This window comes from Haemaphysalis longicornis, unplaced genomic scaffold, assembly GCF_048455015.1.
Source record: "Haemaphysalis longicornis isolate Haplotype H1 unplaced genomic scaffold, Haemaphysalis longicornis Haplotype H1 scaffold_2, whole genome shotgun sequence".
Taxonomy (NCBI): domain Eukaryota; kingdom Metazoa; phylum Arthropoda; class Arachnida; order Ixodida; family Ixodidae; genus Haemaphysalis; species Haemaphysalis longicornis.
The window spans coordinates 222123093-222145223 of record NW_027526295.1 but is presented as its reverse complement, the minus strand read 5'-3'; the positions used below and the strand labels follow the sequence as shown (position 1 = coordinate 222145223).

Sequence of the window (22131 nt, the reverse complement as noted above, 5' to 3'; positions counted from 1 at the left end):
CACGCCACCTCCATTTCCTTCTCCTCCTCCTTCACCCCTTCCTCCTTTACGCGTCCTTACAAAATGGCTGCCAGTTGGTGTCGTGTGTCGTGTGAGCTCCAGCGCCCCCGAAAATTTATTGCCAGTGTGAACTTGCGGCCGGACGAACGGATGTGAAGTGCTTCCCAACAACCGAAGCTCGTTGCGAACATTGTGGAACCAGCCTGGACTGACGTGCGACGGACTGCAACGTCGCCTCCGTGTCACCGACCTTCGAGCCGACGGAATACGCCAGCGAGCCGACGCGAGGCCTAAATGCAGTGATCGCTGAGAGTGGCTCGTTAAAAACAACGCGGTTGTCCCTCTGCGAGGTGGTTGAAGGTAAGATTTTCACGTTTTTTATTGTACGCAACATTTTGGCAGACTTGTGCCCCTTCTAGCGTCAAATAAACTCAACGTGTTTCCCGCGCCACTGCACGGGCGATTCTCCGCCACTGGAGGTGAGCGTTGTGCGTGAAAGACGGCACCATGCCCGGAACGTCATTGGGGAGGCCGAACGGTGTGAAAGCAATGCGTATTTGCGCGGGTCTCGAGCAGAACACTCACTGGTTCACACTCGCAAGCAGAATGAAAACTGTCCGAACTCTGGACAGCTGTTAGGTGTTTTTGTTAGGCTGTGTCTGTGGCTTACTGGCAAGCGAGGGTGAAGTTGGCCGGTCAAACGTCGCAGGGCAGCCGCTTTTCTTGAGAAGTAGGTGTGGTGCCAGCCGCGCCTGCTACGAGTAGGGTGACTGCCGCGTGCCGCCGGCGATTAATTGCTTTCACTGGAAAGGGAGAAGGTCGGGGCTCCGTGGGAGCTCTCCGTACGCTAGGCGTGTGTAACTATAACCAGCAAACGCCATTCGAGGGAGCATTCTGTAGAGTCGACAGACGACTGCTTATTTTATTTTTTTTTTTTTTGAAGGGGGGCACGCGCAGGCGTCACACCGACCGAAATTTTTCCTTAACTTTCGGTGAGGGGAGAGAGGGGCAGTGCGGGGGGTAAAACCTGAAGCTCGTTCCCAGAACACTACACGCAAGGAAAAGAGGGAAATGAAGCACTTTGAGAAGTTGGTTGCCACAAGGAAGGGTCGCGCACTTTTTTGAACTTAGCAGAACACTTCGTTTTGACGAACTAGTGAGCGCAGGTGTCTCGGACAGAAGTGTAATTTTGCGTAGGTTTAAACAAACATTCAGACATTACGGAAAGTTGGACACAAGAGTGACAAGTTCAGCGTCTTTACAGTGCCGTTTCTTTTTTTTTTTTTTTTCAGGTCAGATGCCCAATATGCTTATGTATTTGTTACCGCAGATTTAAAGCGTTTTGCTATCCCTCTAATGAATGTGCTGCTGTGGCTTCCAGAAGAACGTGCCAGGGGGTGCGGCAACGTCAGCGTTTGGGAGGCAGGTGCAAGCAAACAGCGAACCGACACCATGCTGACCTCATTGTTTGCAAATGGCTTAAATTTTTTTCGTTGAGTGTTGTAGTAGATAAAGTTCTTACCAAGATACCTTGTGTTCTCGATGTAGGTGTTTTGTTGATTCAGTGTTTTTATTGTCTTATTAACGTGTTCACACGTATATCGTATCCATGTAATTTTTATGCAATAAATTGACTGTGCAGAAAACAAACTTTTCACGTTTCGCCATTCAACGTTTGAAGCGGAAAAAGACTAGAAATTACGTGATCCCCAACGAAAAATAAAAATGCGGCCTGTGCCCTTATTAAGAACTCCCAAATGCAGTAATAAATTCCACTGCAGCGCATATATATGAAGCGCACAAAAACACAAAAAAAAACCTCGAATGCAGGTCAACACTGCTCCCAATGCGCCCCCTGAAAACTCCCAGTTGGAGGAAACAATACACTCCCAATGGTACCCCTGGAAACTCCCATTGTAGTGGCAGTAAAATGAAACTCCCATATGCTACTAAAAAAACTGCCGAAATAATGGGAGTAAGGCGAAACTCCCATTGGAAGGAGTTTTGAAAACTCCGAATTGGTACTGAGTTATGACACAAGCCATTTACTCCCATTCCGGCTTATTTGTGTTCTGTGTGTAGTGTGGACATGCTCACACTATGCCAAACATTGCCCTGAGAGCCTAACAAACATTAATCCCGACACCCTACAACATGAAGCACATACTGGATTATAGACGCATCTTAATTACGAACAGTTGCCGCTTTTGCAGTTATAAGTGGTCCGGCGCGAGTAGTCTCACTGGGGCCGACCCAGGTGAAAACTTTCAGGTCCCCATAACAAGAATCCCCTCTTTTGATTAGTAATCCCCTTCCTTCCATCACCCCCCCCCCGTATACGGCACATGCCCTCCTTGCTCCAATAAAAAGATTCAATCAATCAATCTCGGCCAAACGATGCACCAGCAGCGCGCATATCCAATCCCTTCCTTGCAAGAGAAGCATATCTTGACGAACTCCGGCAGTCGCCCCAATGCGCGAAAAACACCAGCGTTGTTGCTGTCGTCCGGTACAGAAGATGGGGCCGCTTTAAGAGTAAATGAAAAACAAACAAACACAAACAAACAAACAAACAAACACACACACACACACGCACACACACGCACACACACACGCACGCACGCACGCACGCACGCACGCACGCACGCATTTGAGTTTGTATGGGAATTGAACGCGGGTCTCCAGAGCAGGGAGGAGAAACGTGTCTCTAAAGCAGTCAGCTCTGGGTAAGAGTCCTCATTCCGGGACCCCTTGAGTCCGTCCGGCTTCTTGGGCTCTCTGCACCAGCCAAAGCTGGTAGTTACCACCGCGCTGCTTCATCGCGTTTCCAGTGGCGGAACAGGGTGAACCTAGAGCGGGCCGCATGAACGGTGATCGTGGCGGCACGTGAGTGGAACAGGCGCACCAGAGCCCCGGACAACTCGGAATTCTGGGTGGCGTCAAGTATCGCCTGCAGTCTGAATGTCGATGTAATTCGCGCCAAAAGACGAGGAAGACGAAAACATGATGGAGCAGTCGAGAAGTCTTTGATAAGTATCGCCATGAGAAGCCGTGATGCCTTCGCCTTCAAACCGCGTAAACAGACTAAAGTGACCCGAGGAATTTTAGAACGCCGATTTCAACTCAGGGAGACCGAACCGACACTAAGACGGCATCTATTTAACCGAGTGTGCACATATTTAACGCTGGAGAGCCTTGCACTGCGTCTAACCTCCAAGGGTGGCTCAGTGCAGCAGCATTTCTGAGGCTGAATTAGGTTTTTCTTTAACACACATACAAGCTTTGCTGTTTTTTTCTGACTCGAAGGCGCTTTATTATCGCGCGGCTTCCTTGACTACCGTTGCTTTTTGCTCCAAAACGTCAGCCTACGCCTATTTAAATGAGTGTGCCTCTATTTCATGATTGAAAGCATGGCACTTCGTCTAACCTATCAGGGTGGTCCGCTTTCACAGAAAAAAAAGAAAAAAAAACACAGATGGCTGTTAGCTAATGAGTTCACCTCATCCCTGCAATGACATTTTTACGGCGTCAATGTTCGAAGAAGGCCGCGATCGTTACTACTGAAGAATATAAGCGTTGCAAGATTAAACGGACCCTCAATCACATCAAAATTTCATGTCTAAACGATGCTACAATAAACGTACTCGCGTTTGATGACGGAAGATGATGACCTGCTGTTGTCACCGCTGGCGCTCTAGCCGCCGAAACGCGCTGAGACATTTTAGTGGCGTTCGAGCACCCAACCACACAAACAAGACTCATTTTACGTGTTAATTTTGAGTGCAGACGGGACCACAACAAAGTGACAGAGCGAGAAATAAAAGCTTTAATGAAAGCTGAAAAGGTCAGCCCCACTATATAGGGCTTGCCATTACAGATATGGATACAGTAAGATGAAAGAGCGAAAGAAAAAAAAAGGACAAAAAACACTGGGGAAAGAGGAATAAAACATCGCGATATCGATCGGGATACAGATGGTGATACGGTGATACGTCAATTTTAAATATAGCTACACAAATATGGTCCTACTGTCCATGATGGGGACATGACACATTTAAAATGTATATGTTCAGAGTGCTCACAAGACCTCTTTTAGCCCTGATTCCGCAAGAAAAAAAATTCACGCATCTCGCTACCGTATACAACAAGCAATCGACGTCATCGAAGATCGACTTCGTGACACTGGACTAATATGCTCCCCAACCAAATCGGAACTCTTGGTTCTATCACCTCACGGGCGACGCACGAACATCACGGCGGCCGACGGCATAATTCTAAGAACAAGAGACGGGACCGTCATCCCTCACGTAAAGACCTTGCGAGTCTTGGGCTTACACCTCGACGCGCGTGGATGCAACGGCATCACCGTAAATAAGCTCGAAACCAAAGTCACCACAGCAATCAGATTAATGCGAAAAATATCCACGCGCTATGCGGGCATGAAAGAGGCCAGCCTCCTCCGCCTGGTGCAATCTTTTGCCATTAGCCATATCGCATACGTGGCCGCCTATCACAATTGGAAGACAGCGGAACGCCAAAAGCTCAACGCACTCATCCGCAAGGCGTACAAGATGGCGACAGGCCTATACATCCACACCAGTACGGAGAAGCTTCTCGAATTAGGCGTACACAACACTCTCGAAGAAATCGCCGAGGCTCAGAGCACAGCGCAACGTACGAGGCTACTGCAGACCCGCACTGGGCGACACATCCTCGACCGCCTGGGCTTTCGCAAGCAAGAATCACAACGTAACAGCGAACAATCACTACCACTGCCAAGAAATCTCCTACACAGCCTACGTATATGTCCCATCCCCAGACATATGCATCTAGACCACAACCGAGAACGACGACTCGCGAGAGCCACGGCCCTAACCGCCACTCACGCCACGGACACAGGAGCCTTCTACGTCGACGTCGCTCAACACCCAGGCCGACCAGACACCTACACCGCAGTGGTGATAGCCGCCACCACTGGCGACCTATACACGGCGGGCAGCATCAAAGCCAAAGACACGAAACACGCTGAAGAAATGGCCATCGCCTTGGCGTTCACTAATCCGAAATGCTCCACGGTGTTAAGTGACTCTCGCTCAGCGATCACCAGTTATGCTACAAACAGTGTGACCCCCAGTGTTGTGAGGGTGTGCGGTACCCTACCCCCCCGGTCGACACCAGTGACTATAAGATGGTTCCCGGCACACGTGGGCCCATTGAACTCACGAGAAGGGCACAGCAACCGCAACGAGGAGGCAGACCGGACTGCACACGCGCTTACCAGCCGCGAAGCGTCCGAGAGTCCGGGCCTCCCACCAGGGTTGCAGGTGCCAGAAGAAACGACACCACTCACCACATACAGGGAGATCCCGGAGTGGTACCAACATAGCCGCAGGACCTTTCCCACACCCCATCCCAAATTAACAAGGAAAGAGTCAGTGGTATATAGACAATTGCAGAAGAACTCTCTACTGACCCCAGTGATAGCTAAACATATATGTCCAGAAGTGCATACCAGTGATCTGTGCAAACTGTGTAATAGAGACAGAGCCACTGAGGCCCATGTCTTATGGGACTGCCGAACTCATCCAGAAGAAGCGAAAGGCACCATGCTCCCGCCGCAGCTTACAGCAGCAGCGAGAGATGTCAATTACAACTCACAACTCCAGGCCGTCTAGCTGGTGATGGCTGCCCTGAACCGTCAACGGCCTGAAAGTGCTCCTCCCCCAGAGGACGCGCAAGTAAGCCTTGACAGGGGCCCAGCTATCACGACGTCCTAGGCCACGTCCCCGCAGCAGGTGTTTTCCCAATAAAGTTGTTTCCTCCTCCTCCACGAAGTGAATCATGACGAGTGGGCGAAGCACGGAGGATCTTTCTTACCGTAAATCACCCGTAAGAGTGCTTACTGCTGCTAAAAGGATTTCCAATCCAATCCAATACCATACAATTCAATTTAATCCAATCCAATCCTTTCAATCCATTCCAAATCCAATTCAATCCAATCCAATGCTTCTCGCGCATGCGCAGCACGGCTCTCCAGGCTCTCTCTCTCTCTAACCTTTTGTGAACCTTTTATCTTGTTCTTGTTTACCTTTTGTGAACCTTTTTTTCGCAGGTGTTTCGATTTACACGGTGGTCTGCGTCTCTCTCTTTCTCCCCCCTCTCTCTCCAAATTTTTGTGAACCTTTTATTTTGTTCTTGTTAACCTTTTGTGAACCTCTTGTTCACAGATGTTTCGATTTACACGGTGCTGTGCGTCTCACTCTCTCTCTCTTTCTAACCTTTTGTGAACATTTTATTTTGTTCTTGTTAACCTTTTGTGAACAGATGTTACGATTTACACGGTGCTGTGCGTCTCTCTCTCTCTCCCTCTCTCTCTAACCTTTTGTGAACCTTTTGTTCACAGATGTTTCGATTTACACGGTGCTGTGCCGTGAGCACGGACGCCAGACGGACGCCGGACACAGCCTCGGCCTTAAGGTGCTTCGCCCCTAATTAAGTTTTTGTCCCCAGCAGCTGCCTCACTATAACAATTATTTGAGGGCGTGGACGTGCAAAATCAGACGAAATAAAACCAGAACACAGCACGAGCACTTACCAGCTACGCAGCGGTACCACTACTACCCTGTACATGCTGCAGGAAGGCAGCAACAGGCGGCGCGGCAGTCGCGGCGCTCAGGGGTGACAGTTTTCTCCGCTGTTTCGAGCGGCGCGTTTTACCGAGCCACAGGGGACTCATTTCCGTTCGCCGCAGCTGACGGCAGCATGAGGAAACGTGCTCTACATTTCATAAGCGCACGCTGTGCAGCGGCTTCGTTCTTCAGAAGGCGGACCTTCGGTGCTTTACTCCTCTGAGATTTCGCACCGTCCTGCGCCCTTAAACGGTAGCGGTACCGGGTGCTCTGTGGTTAGCTAGAATGAACTGATGATGAGAGTCGGGAACTTTCAACAGGTTCCTCGTGCGTTAAGTGCTGGGAAATCACGCCCCCTTAAATAATACGGTTGCGGGAAGTAGCAATAAATGAGCGACGAAACGATGCGCCGGGGTTGCAACACATCCGGTAATAAGCTCTCAAGACGACGAGAAAAGAAGGAGCACGCAACACTCCCTCCCTTCCTCCCACTCATGCTCTTTCGCCTTCTCTCTCTCTCTCTCTCTCTCTCTCTCTCTCTCTCTCTCTCTCTCTCTCTCTCTCTCTCTCTCTCGCTGCATTGATTACAGGTTTCAGGCACCGAGACAAGCCGCAGACAAACCCCTCCACCGCAGCCTCACACCTACTTCCATATTCCCTGGAGACGCTCGTCACAGCACCGTTTTCCAGTCACGCGTGTTCTTAAACGTTTCGAGGTATAGGACGGTGTACTCACTCGTGAGTACGCTCCTTTGTACTCATTTGTATTTAAACTCACGAGTGAGCACGATGATGAGTGAGTACAGACGTAGACAAAAATAACACGATGACGAGTGAGTACAGATATGAGTACATGTACTCGTGAGTACAGTACTCGCCAGTACATGCACTCGTGAATAGTACTCGTGAGTACTGTACACGCGAGCACTGTACTCATGAGTATGATACTCGCAAGTACAAACTTGTGAGTTTGATCTCGCACTCGAATCACGACGTGCGTGCACGGGTCTCACGCATTTTGTGGTGCCGCGGCGCCCTTTAACTCTTACAGGAGCCATGAAGAGAAAACAAAAGTTGGTTTTATTCGAAAGATTAGGTGTTTCATAGTACCCCAAGCGCTTTCCCGAAGCAAATGATGCTTTATTCACTGAGAAATAAGGCAATTTAAGCCAAAATTTTAAATCTCCCGATAAATTGCACATTTCGTGACGTGAACAATGGCGTCATACGAGCCGGTTCATAAAACAGATACAGATATAGCACCCACACGCGGGAATCAAACAGGAACCGGAACTCGTGCCGAAACCAAGGCGGCGGCCATTTTAAAAATACTAGTGAAACCTAGTGCACCCGCACCTCTAGTCATGGAATCGCCTGATCCGGACAACAAAACTCTCGCCGAGGAGCTCGGGCTTGCTTATACAACCTCACACCACTTGAACGCTCAATGCTTCTAAGTGCACGAGCGGCAGGAGTTGTGGGATACACGGATGGACCGGAAAGCGACCATTCCGCGATACCCACAACAGACGAACGCCCAGCCGTCGGCACCGCTTCCTCGTCAGCCCCGTCGCGCCGTCGCGACGGACGAATACGTATGTGCCGTATTTTTATTACGGTTAATAATAGTTCAACTTCAGTAGCAGTATTGCATATGCCAGTTGGCCGGTCTCGTGTATAGAAAGCCTTTCGCGCGAGCTCTCTGCTCCGACAAGAAAGATACGAGCGTCAATGCGCGGTGTGTACGGTATTTTTCTTTTTTTTTTCAAGCTCAGAGCACTTTGGCGGCGATTTGACGAAGTCGGCGACGAGCGCCAGCATGTCCCAGGAGTGAGCTAACGTAAGGGTCCCTGCCGTAATCACTTCCTCGGAAATGAAGCGAGCACACTCCTACTTCGTTTAGCTCCCTTTCTCCTCCGTTTGCAAAGTTCACAAAACGTAGCCACTTGCTTCGCCGAGGTTCGTCGTTGGGCAGCACATGAAAGCAGATCTCCTCACCGGCGGGGATGTCGCACTCCCTCGACGATTTGCCCGTACTACATGGGCATTTCAAAACGTAGCAACGAAATTTCATTGTAAAGTACTCGAACAAACTGAAGTTTTCAGTGGTTGTAAACTGGAAACGAGCTCCTAAAAAATAGCAGCAAGCCAGCACCATTCCGAAACTGCGAGGACTGTCACTATCTCGTCGCTGCTTGCTGTTCCTTACTCCCCTCGTTTCTATTTTTACCTTTGCTGGTTGGCGATAAGACGGCCAACCTCCTGTCAAGGGGTTAAGATACCAAGCAAGGTCGCGGCTGTGCGTGCTGGAGCGGTTCGTTGGCCCCGAAGAGCCTCGAGCCAGAAAATTCGTCTGCGCGGCGGCGAGATGTCGCGCTCGCCCGGCGGTAGTTTCGTACGCATTGGCGTACACGTTTGCGTGTTTGTTCGGAACTTCAACCGTTTACTCCACCGTTCTTAGTGTCATAAAAGGAATGTGCAGTATGTGCAGTATGTTTAACATGCGTATAGCTCACTATGCAAACTGGTAAGCCCTGCCTAACTTGCGTTTGCTTTTGCCGGCCTCCGCCAATCGCAGAGCATTCTAGTGTGACATCACAGGTTCTGTTGCGGGAAATGAGCTGGTGGGTCGCATGGTCATTCCCTTTTTTCCTAATTATGTAGCTTATTTGAGCGAAGTTTGCGTTAAAAGTGGTGTCAGTATGGTTCTAACGAGGCAATCTTTCGAATGAACCAAACTTGTGTTTTCTCTTCATGGCTCCTTTAAGGAAGGTAACATGAGGTTATAAGGGCGAAAACTGCGGTTCTTTGCATTCCCACTTTCGCGGCGTTACTGCTCCGGAAATCGCTGGCCACGGGGTTGCCATGGTGAAAGCAAGGGCAGGGATGATGGCTTCACTGCGCTTGCTCCACTCAAATTATATGTCAGCACGTGAATGCAAGTGGTTGACGGCGAGAACAAGTTATCAGAAACAAGTTAGTAGAACCAGATAGCACAAACTTTTGACCATCAATAAATGTGAATACAGACTGGGTACGTGTACATGTGAGTACAGACGAGTTGAGCCCGCCTGAGTGCGGATTGATAGGAGTACTAGTGAGTAATGATTGAGTAAAAGTACAAGTGAGTACAGATTGAGTACGAAAACAAGTGAGCACAGACTGAGTACGAGTACCAGTGGGTATAGATTGAGTAGAAGTACAAGTGAGTAGATGAGATTGGCAGATGAGATCAAGAAGTTTGCGGGGATAAATTGTTCGCAGTTAGCACAGGACCGGAATACTTGGAGATCTATGGGAGAGGCCTTTGCCCTGCAGTGGGCGTAGATAGGATGATGATGATGATGATGATTATCATGATCATGATGACAAGTGAGTAACATGTTGAGTACGACTACGAGTAAGAATGAGAACAGATTGGGAACGAGTACTCGTGAGGACTAATGAGTTTGCGTAGGAGAGTACGATTACAAACGAGTATGTGATGAGTGAGTACTAGTACAGACAAGTTTGAGTGAGTACCTGTTTTGCCGACCTATGTTTGCGGGAAATTTTTTCCGGGTGCTCCCACGCAAGTGAACGCAGCGAACGCCACGCATTCCTCTCAGCGTAGCTCCCGTCACCGGGAGGGAAAGGAATGCGCAGAAGCAGTCACCCCGATGCCGATGAGGTAGACGGCATCATCCCTAATCCCATATGCAAACAAAACGCCCTTCCTACCTAAGTTCCCAGCGCTCCAGGTTGCTCTCGCACGCTGGCGCATAAACAAGGCGCGGAAACACAACGGCACGCAGCTACACTACTGGTCCCTTTGTTTGCGAGATGCCTCGTTCCCAAATCGAGGAGTGCATGTACACGCCGTATTGTACGGGTCTTGGCTCGCGCGTCCTCGATCCGTCTTGCAGGGCGAGAAACGAGTGTACGTCCGTCGGCGAAACGCGGCAGCAGGCGGATCGGTATGCGGACCCCGAGTGCTCAGTGCTAATCAGTGCTTTTAAGGACGCCACACGGCAGCCGCAGTCTGTGCGCACTTTCGAACCCTCGGCTAAAACGCAGTAGGAACATGAGAAGCATCACAGTAGACGGGCGGGTGACACGGTTACGCGAGATGAAAGTGCACGGCAGCCCTTCTGTTGTTAAAGGTGACGGAGGAGGAAACGTTTGATGCGGAAACGGGAAGAGGAAACTCGTATTTCCCTCTTATATGGTCATAGGTGCTAACCCCACGACCTCCATAACACAAATTGCAACGCCGACCGGACCTGCTAGCTGCAGTTGGCGTAGATATGCCGCGAAAAATTTTTTTCGTAGCATTACTTAGGCAGCACAGCTTTGGTTTAGGCGAAGGTTTCACGTGGTGTTGTCAGAGCAGGTATACGGCGCCGAATATAAGCGGCCCTGCCAGCCATAAACCCGCACATGGCGACTGATTCAGGCCTGCAAACCTGTGTTCTTCAGTGAACGCCCTTCCCCCGACTACGAGACAGCCAGCACATCGTGGGGCAAAGCCCGATAGCAACTAATTTACAATTAATTTGCCAGATTCAGGCAGCTTGTTCAGCTTGCATGACGTCAAATCTGGAGTCAAATGTCACTTCTGACGCGGTATTTTCTCGGAGACATTCTAGCAAAAACCGTATGAAGGTGCGACGTGACTTAGAATTCCCGACGTGCTTCTTTGAACTAGCACAAGGCGCAAAAACTAGCAAAGTCGAAGAAGCTTCGAATTTCGCATATTCGCGTGCGAGCGCAAATTGATTGAGGGATATTTGATTGATTGATTGATTGATTGATTGATTGATTGATTGATTGATTGATTGATTGATTGATTGATTGATTGATTGATTGAAACGACGGATAAGACATGGGGAGTCACCCGTGATACCGAGGCCTGATGACCTCCTGAAATGTGTAAACAGCAGAAAGCAACGAGGGCGCCTTCATTGCCGGGACTGGGTTGGCGGACTCCTCGGTTGTTATCGAAATTTTGTCGTCGTGATTCCAATCCTCGAAATTGAGTGCGCTGTCACGTAGAGGTCGTAAAATCCTTAAGGACATTTGCGAAACGTGCTTGCTTCGTGAAAGCAAACTGGGCGAAAACTCCGGAAGCGAGCAAGAGACTTTACAGCCAAATCACGTGACTGAGTATGGTCACACGTCATCTAAGCGTCCTTCCAAGCAAGACCACTGGAAAGATGACCTTTCAAGAGTTAGTCAAGAAGAAAGCAAGAAAAAAAAATTTCACGCATCTCCCCGAAGTGAATGATGACGAGATGACGAGTGGGCGAAGCATCGTTCTTACCGCAAACCACCCGTGAGAGTGCTTACTGCTGCTAAAACGATTGCCAATCCAATCCAAGATACTACAATAACACAATTCAATTTAATCCAATCTATATCAATCCAATCCAATGCTCCTTGCGCAGCACGACTCACTCTCTCTCTCTCTCTCTCTCTCTCTCTCTCTCTCTCTCTCTCTCTCTCTCTCTCTCTCTCTCTCTCTCTCTCTCTCTCTCTCTCTCTCTCTCTCTCTCTCTCTCTCTCTCTCTCCTTGTGAACCTCTTATTTTGTTCTTGTTAACCTGTGAACCTTTTGTTCACAGATGTGTCGATTTACACGGTGCTGTGCCGTGAGCACGGACGCCGGACAAGCCTCAGCCTTGAGGTGCTTCGCCCCCCAAAAATGCGAAACATAATATGACGCAATCCCCTGCATAGCACGCGCGGGCGTAACACAACGGAAGAACACTAAAAGGTTAGGTGTATAGACAGACAGTGGGCGCGGACACGGTCACAAAGGAAGATTCCCCCAGGGCGACGATGACGCCGCGCATGACCACGCACGGGCTGTCAAGACGGCCGTCCATTATCTGGATATGTACGTGAAAGGTCAAAGCCCCGCCGCCCACGCTCCGAGCTGACCGATTCAATGCGTTAAGAATTTGACTTCGGGTCGCTTTTTACTTTACCTGCTGTATATAAGCAAGGAGGGAAGGGCCGCTTTTATACCCACAGAAGCGAAAGTGTCTTTTACATCTAGTCGGAATGACGGCTCGTATGTCGGCCACGAAGCGGCGATTGGCGAGCAAGAATGAGCTCTCGACAAGGGTAGTGCACCGGATGGAAAAGAAAAAAAAAAGGGAAAAAGTTCATGTTTCTTACAAAAAAAAAAAGAAACCTAAATGAAAACGGGAACAACCCTGCACCAGCTAGACTATGGAGGAAATTGAACTGGAGCCGCAGAGTAGAACTTGTTACGCCACGAGCCGTAAATACGACGCGCTATTTTATTGCGCAGGCAATCTTCGCCGAGATCACCACAGTACAAGCCCGTGTGCTCGAGATTTCGGCGCACGTTAAAGATACCCAGGCGGTCAAAATTAATCCGTAGCCCTCCACTACGGCGCGCCTCATCGCCTGAGTAGAGTCAATGCGTTAAACCCTACAATCGACCAATCAACGAGTTCCACACAGCACTAACCCTGTAACGCCCTGCATCTGCGCGATAACGCGTAATTGGCGAAATTAACGCGTTTAATCGTTACAATGGCGTAAAGAGGAAAAGTGGTCGAAGGAAATTTTAAAAACTAATGCAAAAAAACTAAAGGTAATAAAAATTAACTGATATCTGTCTCGTACACCGCCCTCATTGACAGACAAAAATAAAAAAGACAAAACAAACCAAAACATAAAAAATCTAGGAAAAGCAGCAACCGTGCCCTATCCTTGCACAAAAATGCGTAATTGGCATAGTTATGTAAGAAATTTAGCCAAAGAAGTTATAGCTAAAAAATACTAAACCTGAACGAACGAAATAAAAAAAATGTCGTGTTTATATACACACGACAAAGCCAAAATTAAACGGTAACAAAAAACTGGCTCCCCTCCCCCATTCCCCTATAACGATAAAAGAAAATGAATTAAAAGCAACTGTGTAACGCCCTGTATCCGCACAAAAATTCATAACTGTTCGAAGAAAAAAAAATATAAATGAAGGGAAACTGCGTAGGAATGCCTAAGAAATTTGTTGACAATTCTCGGAATTACTCTACATTTTATTGTGCGATCATGTCAGCTAACCAATGTTCCTGCTCGCTGGCGGAAGGAGGGGGAGGAGGGGGGGGAGGGGGGGCTTGCAAGAGTTCGCTGCCATTTGCAATGGCCAACACAGGAACGACGGAGTTCCTATGGAACAATGTCGGGCTGCGTAACGGTATCCGAAATAATTTCTTCGGCGGAAAGAAAGAAAGGAAGACAGCGCCTCGTGCACCGCTTCCTAAGTCCACGCATACCCACTCGAAGACTGACGATGGCAGAAGTCGTATAATAAGTGAATGGCTCCGCGTATGTATGGATTGCGGCCTCGGGGGGTTCCAACTTCGAGGAAGACGACGACGACGCCTTCGTTCTTCTCTAGAAGGCGAACCTCAAGTTGCTGGCGGATGTGCGGAAGGCTTGAGCATGCCATCAAATGGACCTTTTTCCAGTACCGGTCCTCCTAGCGGCCGCCCCAGCGAACTAAGCAGACAGGCCAGTAAAGATCCCGCTGTCAAACAACTTGTGCACGAAACATCGTCGTCCCCCCTTTCCCCTCGAACCCCGTCACTTGTTCCTTTCACATGGCTTAAGCAACGGTAGCAGGTGCACACTAGTGGACGAAGTGCCGTTTTTACTTTTCTTTCCCTCTGCGTGACTTCCACACTGGGAACCATGCGCTCGCTGCCTGGGAAGCCTTCCTTTCCCTTGTAAGCTTCGCCCGTTCCTTTGCTTTGCAAGGTTTTTTTTTTGTACAAGCCGTAAGTTCGCCGTCGCAGGGGAAAATACCAAGAGAATGCCGAGCGCTCGCGAGCGCGTGCCTCGCGGCGATCGCCGACCATCCTCGGCACGCGCAGTAGCTTTAGCAGCAGCAACAACAACAAAACTAGCAAGATTCAGAACCACGAGGAGCGAAAAAATTCCGAGCTCTAGTGAGTCCGACCGCCGAGTCTCCGGCTCGCGCAGTGTCTTCAGCAAAAAACGAAGGAAAAGAAAAAAAAAGCGCTCCGGCGTTGTTGCCAAGTGCTACCGCGCATGTAATGCTTGGTATGAGGACCACGTAAATATCGGTGCATACGACGGTGACTACTACTAGCACAGTGCAAAGCAACGACGGTACATGTAGATAAATAATTTCAGATTTGTACAAACGCGTGGTGATGTGTCCATCAGTGAAACCCTGCAGCTTCGCTATATGGTTCAAGCCTTGCGCGACTTAGTGTAGGCTTCGCCAGTTGAGGTGCTGGAAGTCTACAATGCCGAGGATGACTTTGCATCCACCACTCGCCGCGAAGAAGACGATGACCTCTTCGATGCATATGACGACGATTACTAGCACCGCAACTATGCAAACAAACAATGATACTAAAACTTAACTTTGTGCCCGGCAACGCTCACCAACAACAGCTTTGCCATTCAAGTCTTGCGCGTGAGTGCAAGCTTCCTTGATTTTTTTTTTTCCTTCTGTGTGCAGCGTACGAAATCACCGCGAACTGTCGAAAGGCTGGTGCAGCTAGAGCACCTAAATAAGCTACGCTTCTGGGTAACGACACTGATGCACGCGGGCGGCCATTCTGGTGCTTGACGCCAGGGTGGCCAGCTTTCTGCACCCAATTGCGGCCGACCTCGACGTGTGGCATTTGTCCGGGCACCGCTTGGCAGCCATGACAGCTGTGTTTACTTTTCGAGGACTTTGAGATTGCGCGCCGCTGCGACAGGCTCGATTGCGCTAGCGTAGCTTATGTAGTGGTTGAGCCACTAAATAAGCTGCGTTCTCCTAGTGGCTGTAGGTTACGCTAGGCCACTGTCGTTCTTTTCCAGCGGGAAGCGAAGCAGGCGTTTTCCACCTTCCGGTCGGTTGAAACAACCTAGTACAGAGTAGAACGGCACCGCTACTCCCGTAGGGGAACCCTGAGTAGTATGCAAAGCAGCCATGGGGTCGATTCCAGTGCCCATTAGTTTTCAGTTCGTCGTTTCCGTTAGGTTGAGGTACGTAGTTACCGTTATATTCCCCGTTTGTTTTCCATGGTAATTACCACACTTTTCACTTACCGGAACTACGAAATGGGAAATTGCGTTGAGCCCATGGCTGTTTCGCATACTACTCAGGGTTCCCCTACGGGAAGATGGTGTAATTTTATTAGATGAGACGGGGCTATGTCCCTCCCTTGTCGTTGTGGCGCCGTCCACACCCCCACTGCGCATGCTCGGCTTGCTGAACGCCCGGTGGTGTCTTACCCTTTAATGGCTCCTGGAGCGACAGTGTTACCGGTGTCTTCCTGGGCCGGCCGGAGATGAGCCGAGCATGCGCAGTGGGGGTGTGGACGGCGCCACAACAAGGGAGGGACATAGCCCCGACCATGAGAAGCTGGAGCGACAGTGTTGCTGGTGTCTTCCTGGGCCGGCACGAAACGAGCACGCTTCCCCTTAAAGGGCTCCTGGAGCGGCAGTGTTTCCGGTGTCTTCCTGGACCGGCGGATGGACGGACGACGGACGACGGAGCCGAAAGCAAGAGATGCTTTGCATCTAAAAGTCACTCTCAACGTGTCATGCTGCCGCACTGCGCTCCGAAAATCACGATTTATCGAAGAATGCGCGCACGCGGCAACACAGCGGCACCAAAGTCTCAGCGCCCATGGGTCTTCCGGGGTAAGCAAATGTCACGTGCGTGACACGGTTCGACCAATGGACACTGTCGGCGGCATAAAACAATGAGACAAAAGAGTGCCGATACACTGAAACCTTATCTAGTGGCTCTAGGTGCAGCACTAGAAAGTAGCAGCTCCTCTCCAGGGAGCAAGGTGAGAATGCGCCATGTGTTCGGGGCGACCTGACAGCATGGCGGACTGGCACCTCGTGCATGCGCAGATCGCTACTGGAGGTCCATTGAAGAATCCCACCTGATGTGTCACCCGGAGGTCTCCGTTAATGCGTCAAGCAGTTGCATGCCCACAATGGCCGGAGTTACAAACTTAGAAACCGGAGATAAGGGCTGGCATGCGAAATGAAATATAATAATAATAATAAATTTCAGCCCACTCGTCAGCCAAGGCGACGAATCGACGAAGCATCGTATTATGAGGCTGGATTCACTCGAGTTAGTCTAGCTGAGGATTGTGGCCCAAAGTAGCGCAGTCAAGCTTCAATTAAAGGCATTGCAACCGATAAACCTGCGAATTCACCCCGAATTTGCTCTTGCAATCACGTTGCTCGCTGCTGCGAAGCAAGGAAATCCGCAACGCACCAACTGCAGCGGCGGATACGTCTCTTGCAGCGAGCATAAAGCAGTGCAAAATCCACGCCAACATGTCAGGGGGAACATTTTCAATCGATACCCGTCAAGGTCTTCGAAACCTATCGCGCAGTAGTTGAACAGACGCCCTCGAGCGTCTGTGGGCCAATCCTATTTGTGGGCCAATCCTAAGCCTTCTCGACCACAAATAATTCAATGAATCGGCTTTACCTTTAGATGTGACAAAACATTTCGAGGCAGGAAGAAAGGTGCTTTCACTAGCTTTCTTGCAAAAAAAAAGACTCAGCCTCGCTCGGGACGTAAGTTGAATTGAATTTTTTGCAGCCTGCGCGTTTCCGGCTTGGCCGACAAAATTTTGACAACAAAGACTCTACGTCTATCGCAGCACATCGCAACATTTCAGAGCGCTTAAAAAAAAGAAAGAACCGCTCCGCACGCTGTGCAAAAGTGCCTGCATTCACTGTCTTCTAGAAGCGCGAATCGACACAAAAGAGCAGACGTGCTTCAGCACGCACCTGCAGGGCCCTGTCCTCCTGTCCGGGCAGCAGCTGGGCGCAGAAGAGTGCGCAGAGCGTGTGCACGGTGCAGAGCACGGCGCCCAGAAGCAGCACGAGCCGGGTGCGCACGGGCAGCATGGTGTAGGCGAGGAAAAGCACGAACAGCAGCTCCCACAGGCCGTCAGCGGGGGATCCGTGGCGCAGCTGCCAGAAGCCGGCGCCCAGCGACCAGGGCATGGCGAGCAGGGCGAAAGTGGAGGCCAGCGCCAGGGCGCCGTGGCAGAGCGCGAGCAGGGCGGCGTCCTGCAGCCTCCGCAGCGCCATGAAGCTGAAGGCGGCCAGGAAAAGGAGTCCGTGCACCAGGTGCAGCAGGCCCAGCAGCGAGGGCGAGCCCCGGCGGTAGGCCAGGTCGACCGAGGCCAGCGTCACGTTCAGCGTCACCAGCAGCCCGAGCACGCTGGCGATGGACGACTGCTGCAGCTTGAAGGTGTAGCGCTGGTACAGCTGCTCCAGGTCGCCGTTCTCGAAGCGGCGGCCGCGCAGCAGTCGGGAGAAGGCCGCCTTGCGGTGCATCGCCTTCACCGAGTGGTCCATCGCGGACGAGGAGGAGGGCGCCGCCGCCGCTGCTGCTCCGCTGCCGCTGCTGCTCAGCTCGTCTCCATCGCGCTGGGCAGCCTGCGACGGGGAGGAGGAAGGAGAGGGAAACGTCGGCGTTATACGTGGCCACCCCTTTATTGCTGGAGTATCGATTAAGGATGTGTATATATATATATATATATATATATATATATATATATATATATATATATATATATATATATATATATATATATATATATAACGCACATGCACAATCTGCAGCGACAGGCTCACGAATGACTACACGGGAAAGCGAATAGTCCAGAACTAACGACGCGGAAGGGCAAGATATTTTACAGCGAAGTTGTTAATGCCTCGGTTTCCACATATCTGTTCGTCTCGAAAATCACTTAAAAAAGAGTTTTTTCGTCTCCAGGGCTTAGTGTTTTGTCTTGTTGTCTTGAAGGGCTCCTGGTGTGACGTTTTGGTAGGTGTTTTTCCTGCCCAGACACGGGAACCTTGAGCAGTGTCTTTCCCGTCCAAGCACGCGCACACGACCGACCGGTTCCCTCTTTACGAGTGCAAGGCTAGAGGGGTGGAGGGGGGCATGGACGCGCAGCTAGGCTTCACGCCCTCCCCAATGACATGCCCGTTGTGCTGGTGGGAAATTTAAACGTGGACGACTCACGGCCTGATGTTGCCCGACTGCTGTCCTCCGTGGTCAAGCGGTTCGGGTTGACGTTTTAAGCACAGTAAGAGGCCTACGACGCAGGAGGGAAACGGACATCTCCAAGTTTGTCCGATAAAATAAAACCCTTGTCCTTCCAAGCTTCATTCTGCTATTTAACTACAAAGTATACTCTTAATCTCAAATTACAAATCAACGCGTTTTGCTTCGTACACTCCTTGGACTGCACCCAGCTTCGCTAGTCTTGTTTACAGGAAGGACACTGGAAATTTCGTGTAGAAAAATGCAATTAGTTTTTAGATAAATCAAATGAAACGAAATCATTTATTTTCCCTTTTTTTAATACAAAGGGAGGATGCGACCGCAAAAAGCCGTTTGTTAAAAAGCGGCTTGATGAGGCGGCTTCCCCGGCGCCTGGCCACAGCGACATCATGAACGCATGCGATGACATCAGAGTTACGCATCTTGTAAAGCAACCGAGAAAAAGAAAAACAAACAAAAAAAAAGGACGCCACCCCGCCCTGCGGAAGTGGATGTCCAGCGAAGCTGTTGTAAACCATTACACATGCCGATGGGGGAGGGTATGAAATGCTCCTCGTTTTCTCGGCGGGCTTGTCGCGTGCACTCGGCTGCTCTGGCGGCAAATGCTGGGTCCTGACGCATGTGCTCGGCGTCTCGGGCGAGGACTGCTGGGTTCTGCCTGGTTTTTTTTTTTTTTTTTCTACGACGCGAAATTTTCCGACCAACGAGAGGCTAACAGCTTCGCTGTAAAAGCAAACTGATTTAAAAAAACATGCTCCCCGGTTGACTTTTCGGTTCACGTCCTGCCGAGCGCCACATTTTTTTATCCATTGTTCTGTTACGGATAATATTTGTGACCTTACTTATTTCCCCCTAAAATGATGAACGGTTCCCCTTGCCTTCCCTGCAGATATTTTTTTTTATTTTTGCTGTTTTAATGCGTAGCATTCTTTGCCGAGTACCCCCACAGCCAGGACCATGTAACGCCCTGCATTTCCACAAAAATGCAGATATCGCGGAAGTTTTACCTGTAATCGCTAATCGCTATAATGGCGTAAATGAAGATAACTGGTCGAACGATATTTTGAAAAACACACAAAAAAAGAAAAATGTCAAATAATTTCGAAAAAATTCCGCCATTTCTACGAAGTGAATGATGATGAGAGGGGCGAAGCAAAAATGCTTATCGGTAAAACCGTGAAAAATTCGCCCGCACATCATATAAAGACTCGACACGTCAAGCTTTCCACCGCTCCATTGACAAGCCCGTCGACGACGTCGATGTTTGTGGTGGTTATGTAGGGCTTGTTTGGGACGATGAGAATCTCCATGGGTAAGTTAGCGAATTCGGTGTGTGACATTTTAGCCACCTTGGACGTCGCCTTCTGCAGAGCGTCTTGTGTCGCGTACCCCCGGTAAGTGTCTTGATGGTTGGTTGGTTGGAACCAAAAATCAGTGGCGCGTACCCACTCTGGGGGATTGGCCAAGTCAGATTGGGGAAACTGGTCAAGAATTCAAACTAAAGGTAAAATAGAGCTGTGGAGTGTGAGGGAAGTGATGTTGACAATTTTGAGGGGGAAAAAAAACTATAACACACTGAAGTAAAAACAGATACTACACGCACCAGAGAAAGAAAGTACGAAGTGTCTTTTAACAGGGTAGGCGACCGGATTGAGCTCGCAGGCGACGAACGACAACCTCTTCTTCTTCCTCTTCTCCTCGTTGGGTAGCAACGAACGCGTTGAACGTTTTGTCCTCTTCGGCCAATCTTTGGTTGGCCAATCCCAAGAGGGATCCTGCCACGATCATCATTAATGTGCCGTGCCGTATACAGCAGCAACGAGGGACGGGACAAGGACCGAGCAAGAGGAGCTTCGCCCCTAAAATGGCGAACCGTGTAACGTCCTGCATTTGAAAACTTTGAAAAACTAAAAAAAAAATAAGTAAAATATTAAACAATGACGGAAAATGGCAAAACGTATAACGCATGTCATTTCCACAATATTGCCGATTTCTCGAAAGTTCCACTTCTAATCGTTATTTTATTCCTTTAACGAGACGCCCATGCCCAATGATTATCAACTATACGGTGGCAGTCATACCTCGTGAACAGGACCCCCTTCAATACTGACGAAATGTCCGGCTATCGATCTGGCGCCATGCAATTATGCACCATTGTTATAGAAACCTGCAATCCGGCCAGCCATTTCGGGGAGAGATTGGGAAAATACACGCAGTACTGTTTAATTATTAGAGTCACGTGCAAGTTGAGTGCACGGAATCTACCTTTGCATGATGTGCGCGGAGTGTACGCGAAGCAGGTAAGATAACGCCATGGGCCATTTGTGGCTGCGCCACAAATCGCGCGACACTGATATGTGTTCTCGTGCCATCTGAGCCTTCAAAGCTTTCTCCAATTTCGTTTAGCGACTTCTTGATTGTTCACACACTGGTTTTACAGGTTTAAGATATTAGAAACCTGCCAAATTTAGCCCTGCAGACTTTCCAGTTTGTCGTCACAGCTGACGTCAGCACATCGGCGGGCTGTGCAGCCTTAGGGAAATGGCCGTCCGAACGCCCTTCTGTCGTAAACATGCGGCAAATCGGCCGAAGAAAAATAGCAGAGTATCACCAACGCATTCTAGACTTGAATCCAGTAAGGTAAAAACAACTCAAGTGTCTCTTTAGAGCGGCACAATAATCCTTCCGTCGTTACATATTGCTAGCCATTGGCGCACTTTTCATGATCGGTTTCATTTGCTGCCTCGGATATAGCTGCGTGCATCGCGTGAACCCTACTGAACAGTCTCGTAGGCATCATTCACACAGTCATCATCATCCTATCTACACCCATTGCCCTGCACTGAGAGTAGATATGATGATGATGATGGTGATTATGATGATGTATAGTGTATATCACGACATTTTCGTCACTTTTCAGATTCCGCACGCCAAATTCTAGGCTAAACTGATCCCTAGGCAAACGACCCCGTACTCTGACGGAGAGCTCCAGTACCAGCGCTACTACGTTACGTCTCCGTCGACCTTTTTTGACGTTACGGTGCCATGACCGGGGAGGAGGATAAACATCTTTATTGTGTAGCAAATTTGTATGGCGTGCCGTGACGGAGAAGGTGACGGCTGCGTGAATGAGGCTTTACAGTGCAGGAGCAAACACAATCTCCAGTAAGAACTTTTTCACTCAGTTCCTAGTAATCCGCAATTCGTCGGGTCAGCATTCCCCGCACATTTTGCTGAGCGAAGCCTTCCTGTTTACCGGGAACAACGTTGCAGTACATATACACCGAGAAGGTTCCAAGAAATCTTCCATCCAAACACTGCACATAATATATATATATATATATATATATATATATATATATATATATATATATATATATATATATATACAGAAGATAGGTCAGCAGTC

General features: G+C 49.5%; 1 protein-coding gene across 2 annotated transcripts in view; it reads right to left on the bottom strand.

Moving 5' to 3' along the window:
- Positions 1–22131, bottom strand: part of LOC144169969 (adenylate cyclase type 1-like) — a 178907-nt gene that overhangs the window by 93032 nt on the left and 63744 nt on the right. For both annotated transcript variants that reach the window (XM_077699445.1, XM_077699444.1), the window contains exon 2: positions 17432–18088. In XM_077699445.1, the coding sequence (XP_077555571.1) occupies positions 17432–18007 (576 nt within the window). In that variant the 5' untranslated portion in view covers positions 18008–18088. The remainder of the gene's footprint in view (positions 1–17431; positions 18089–22131) is intronic.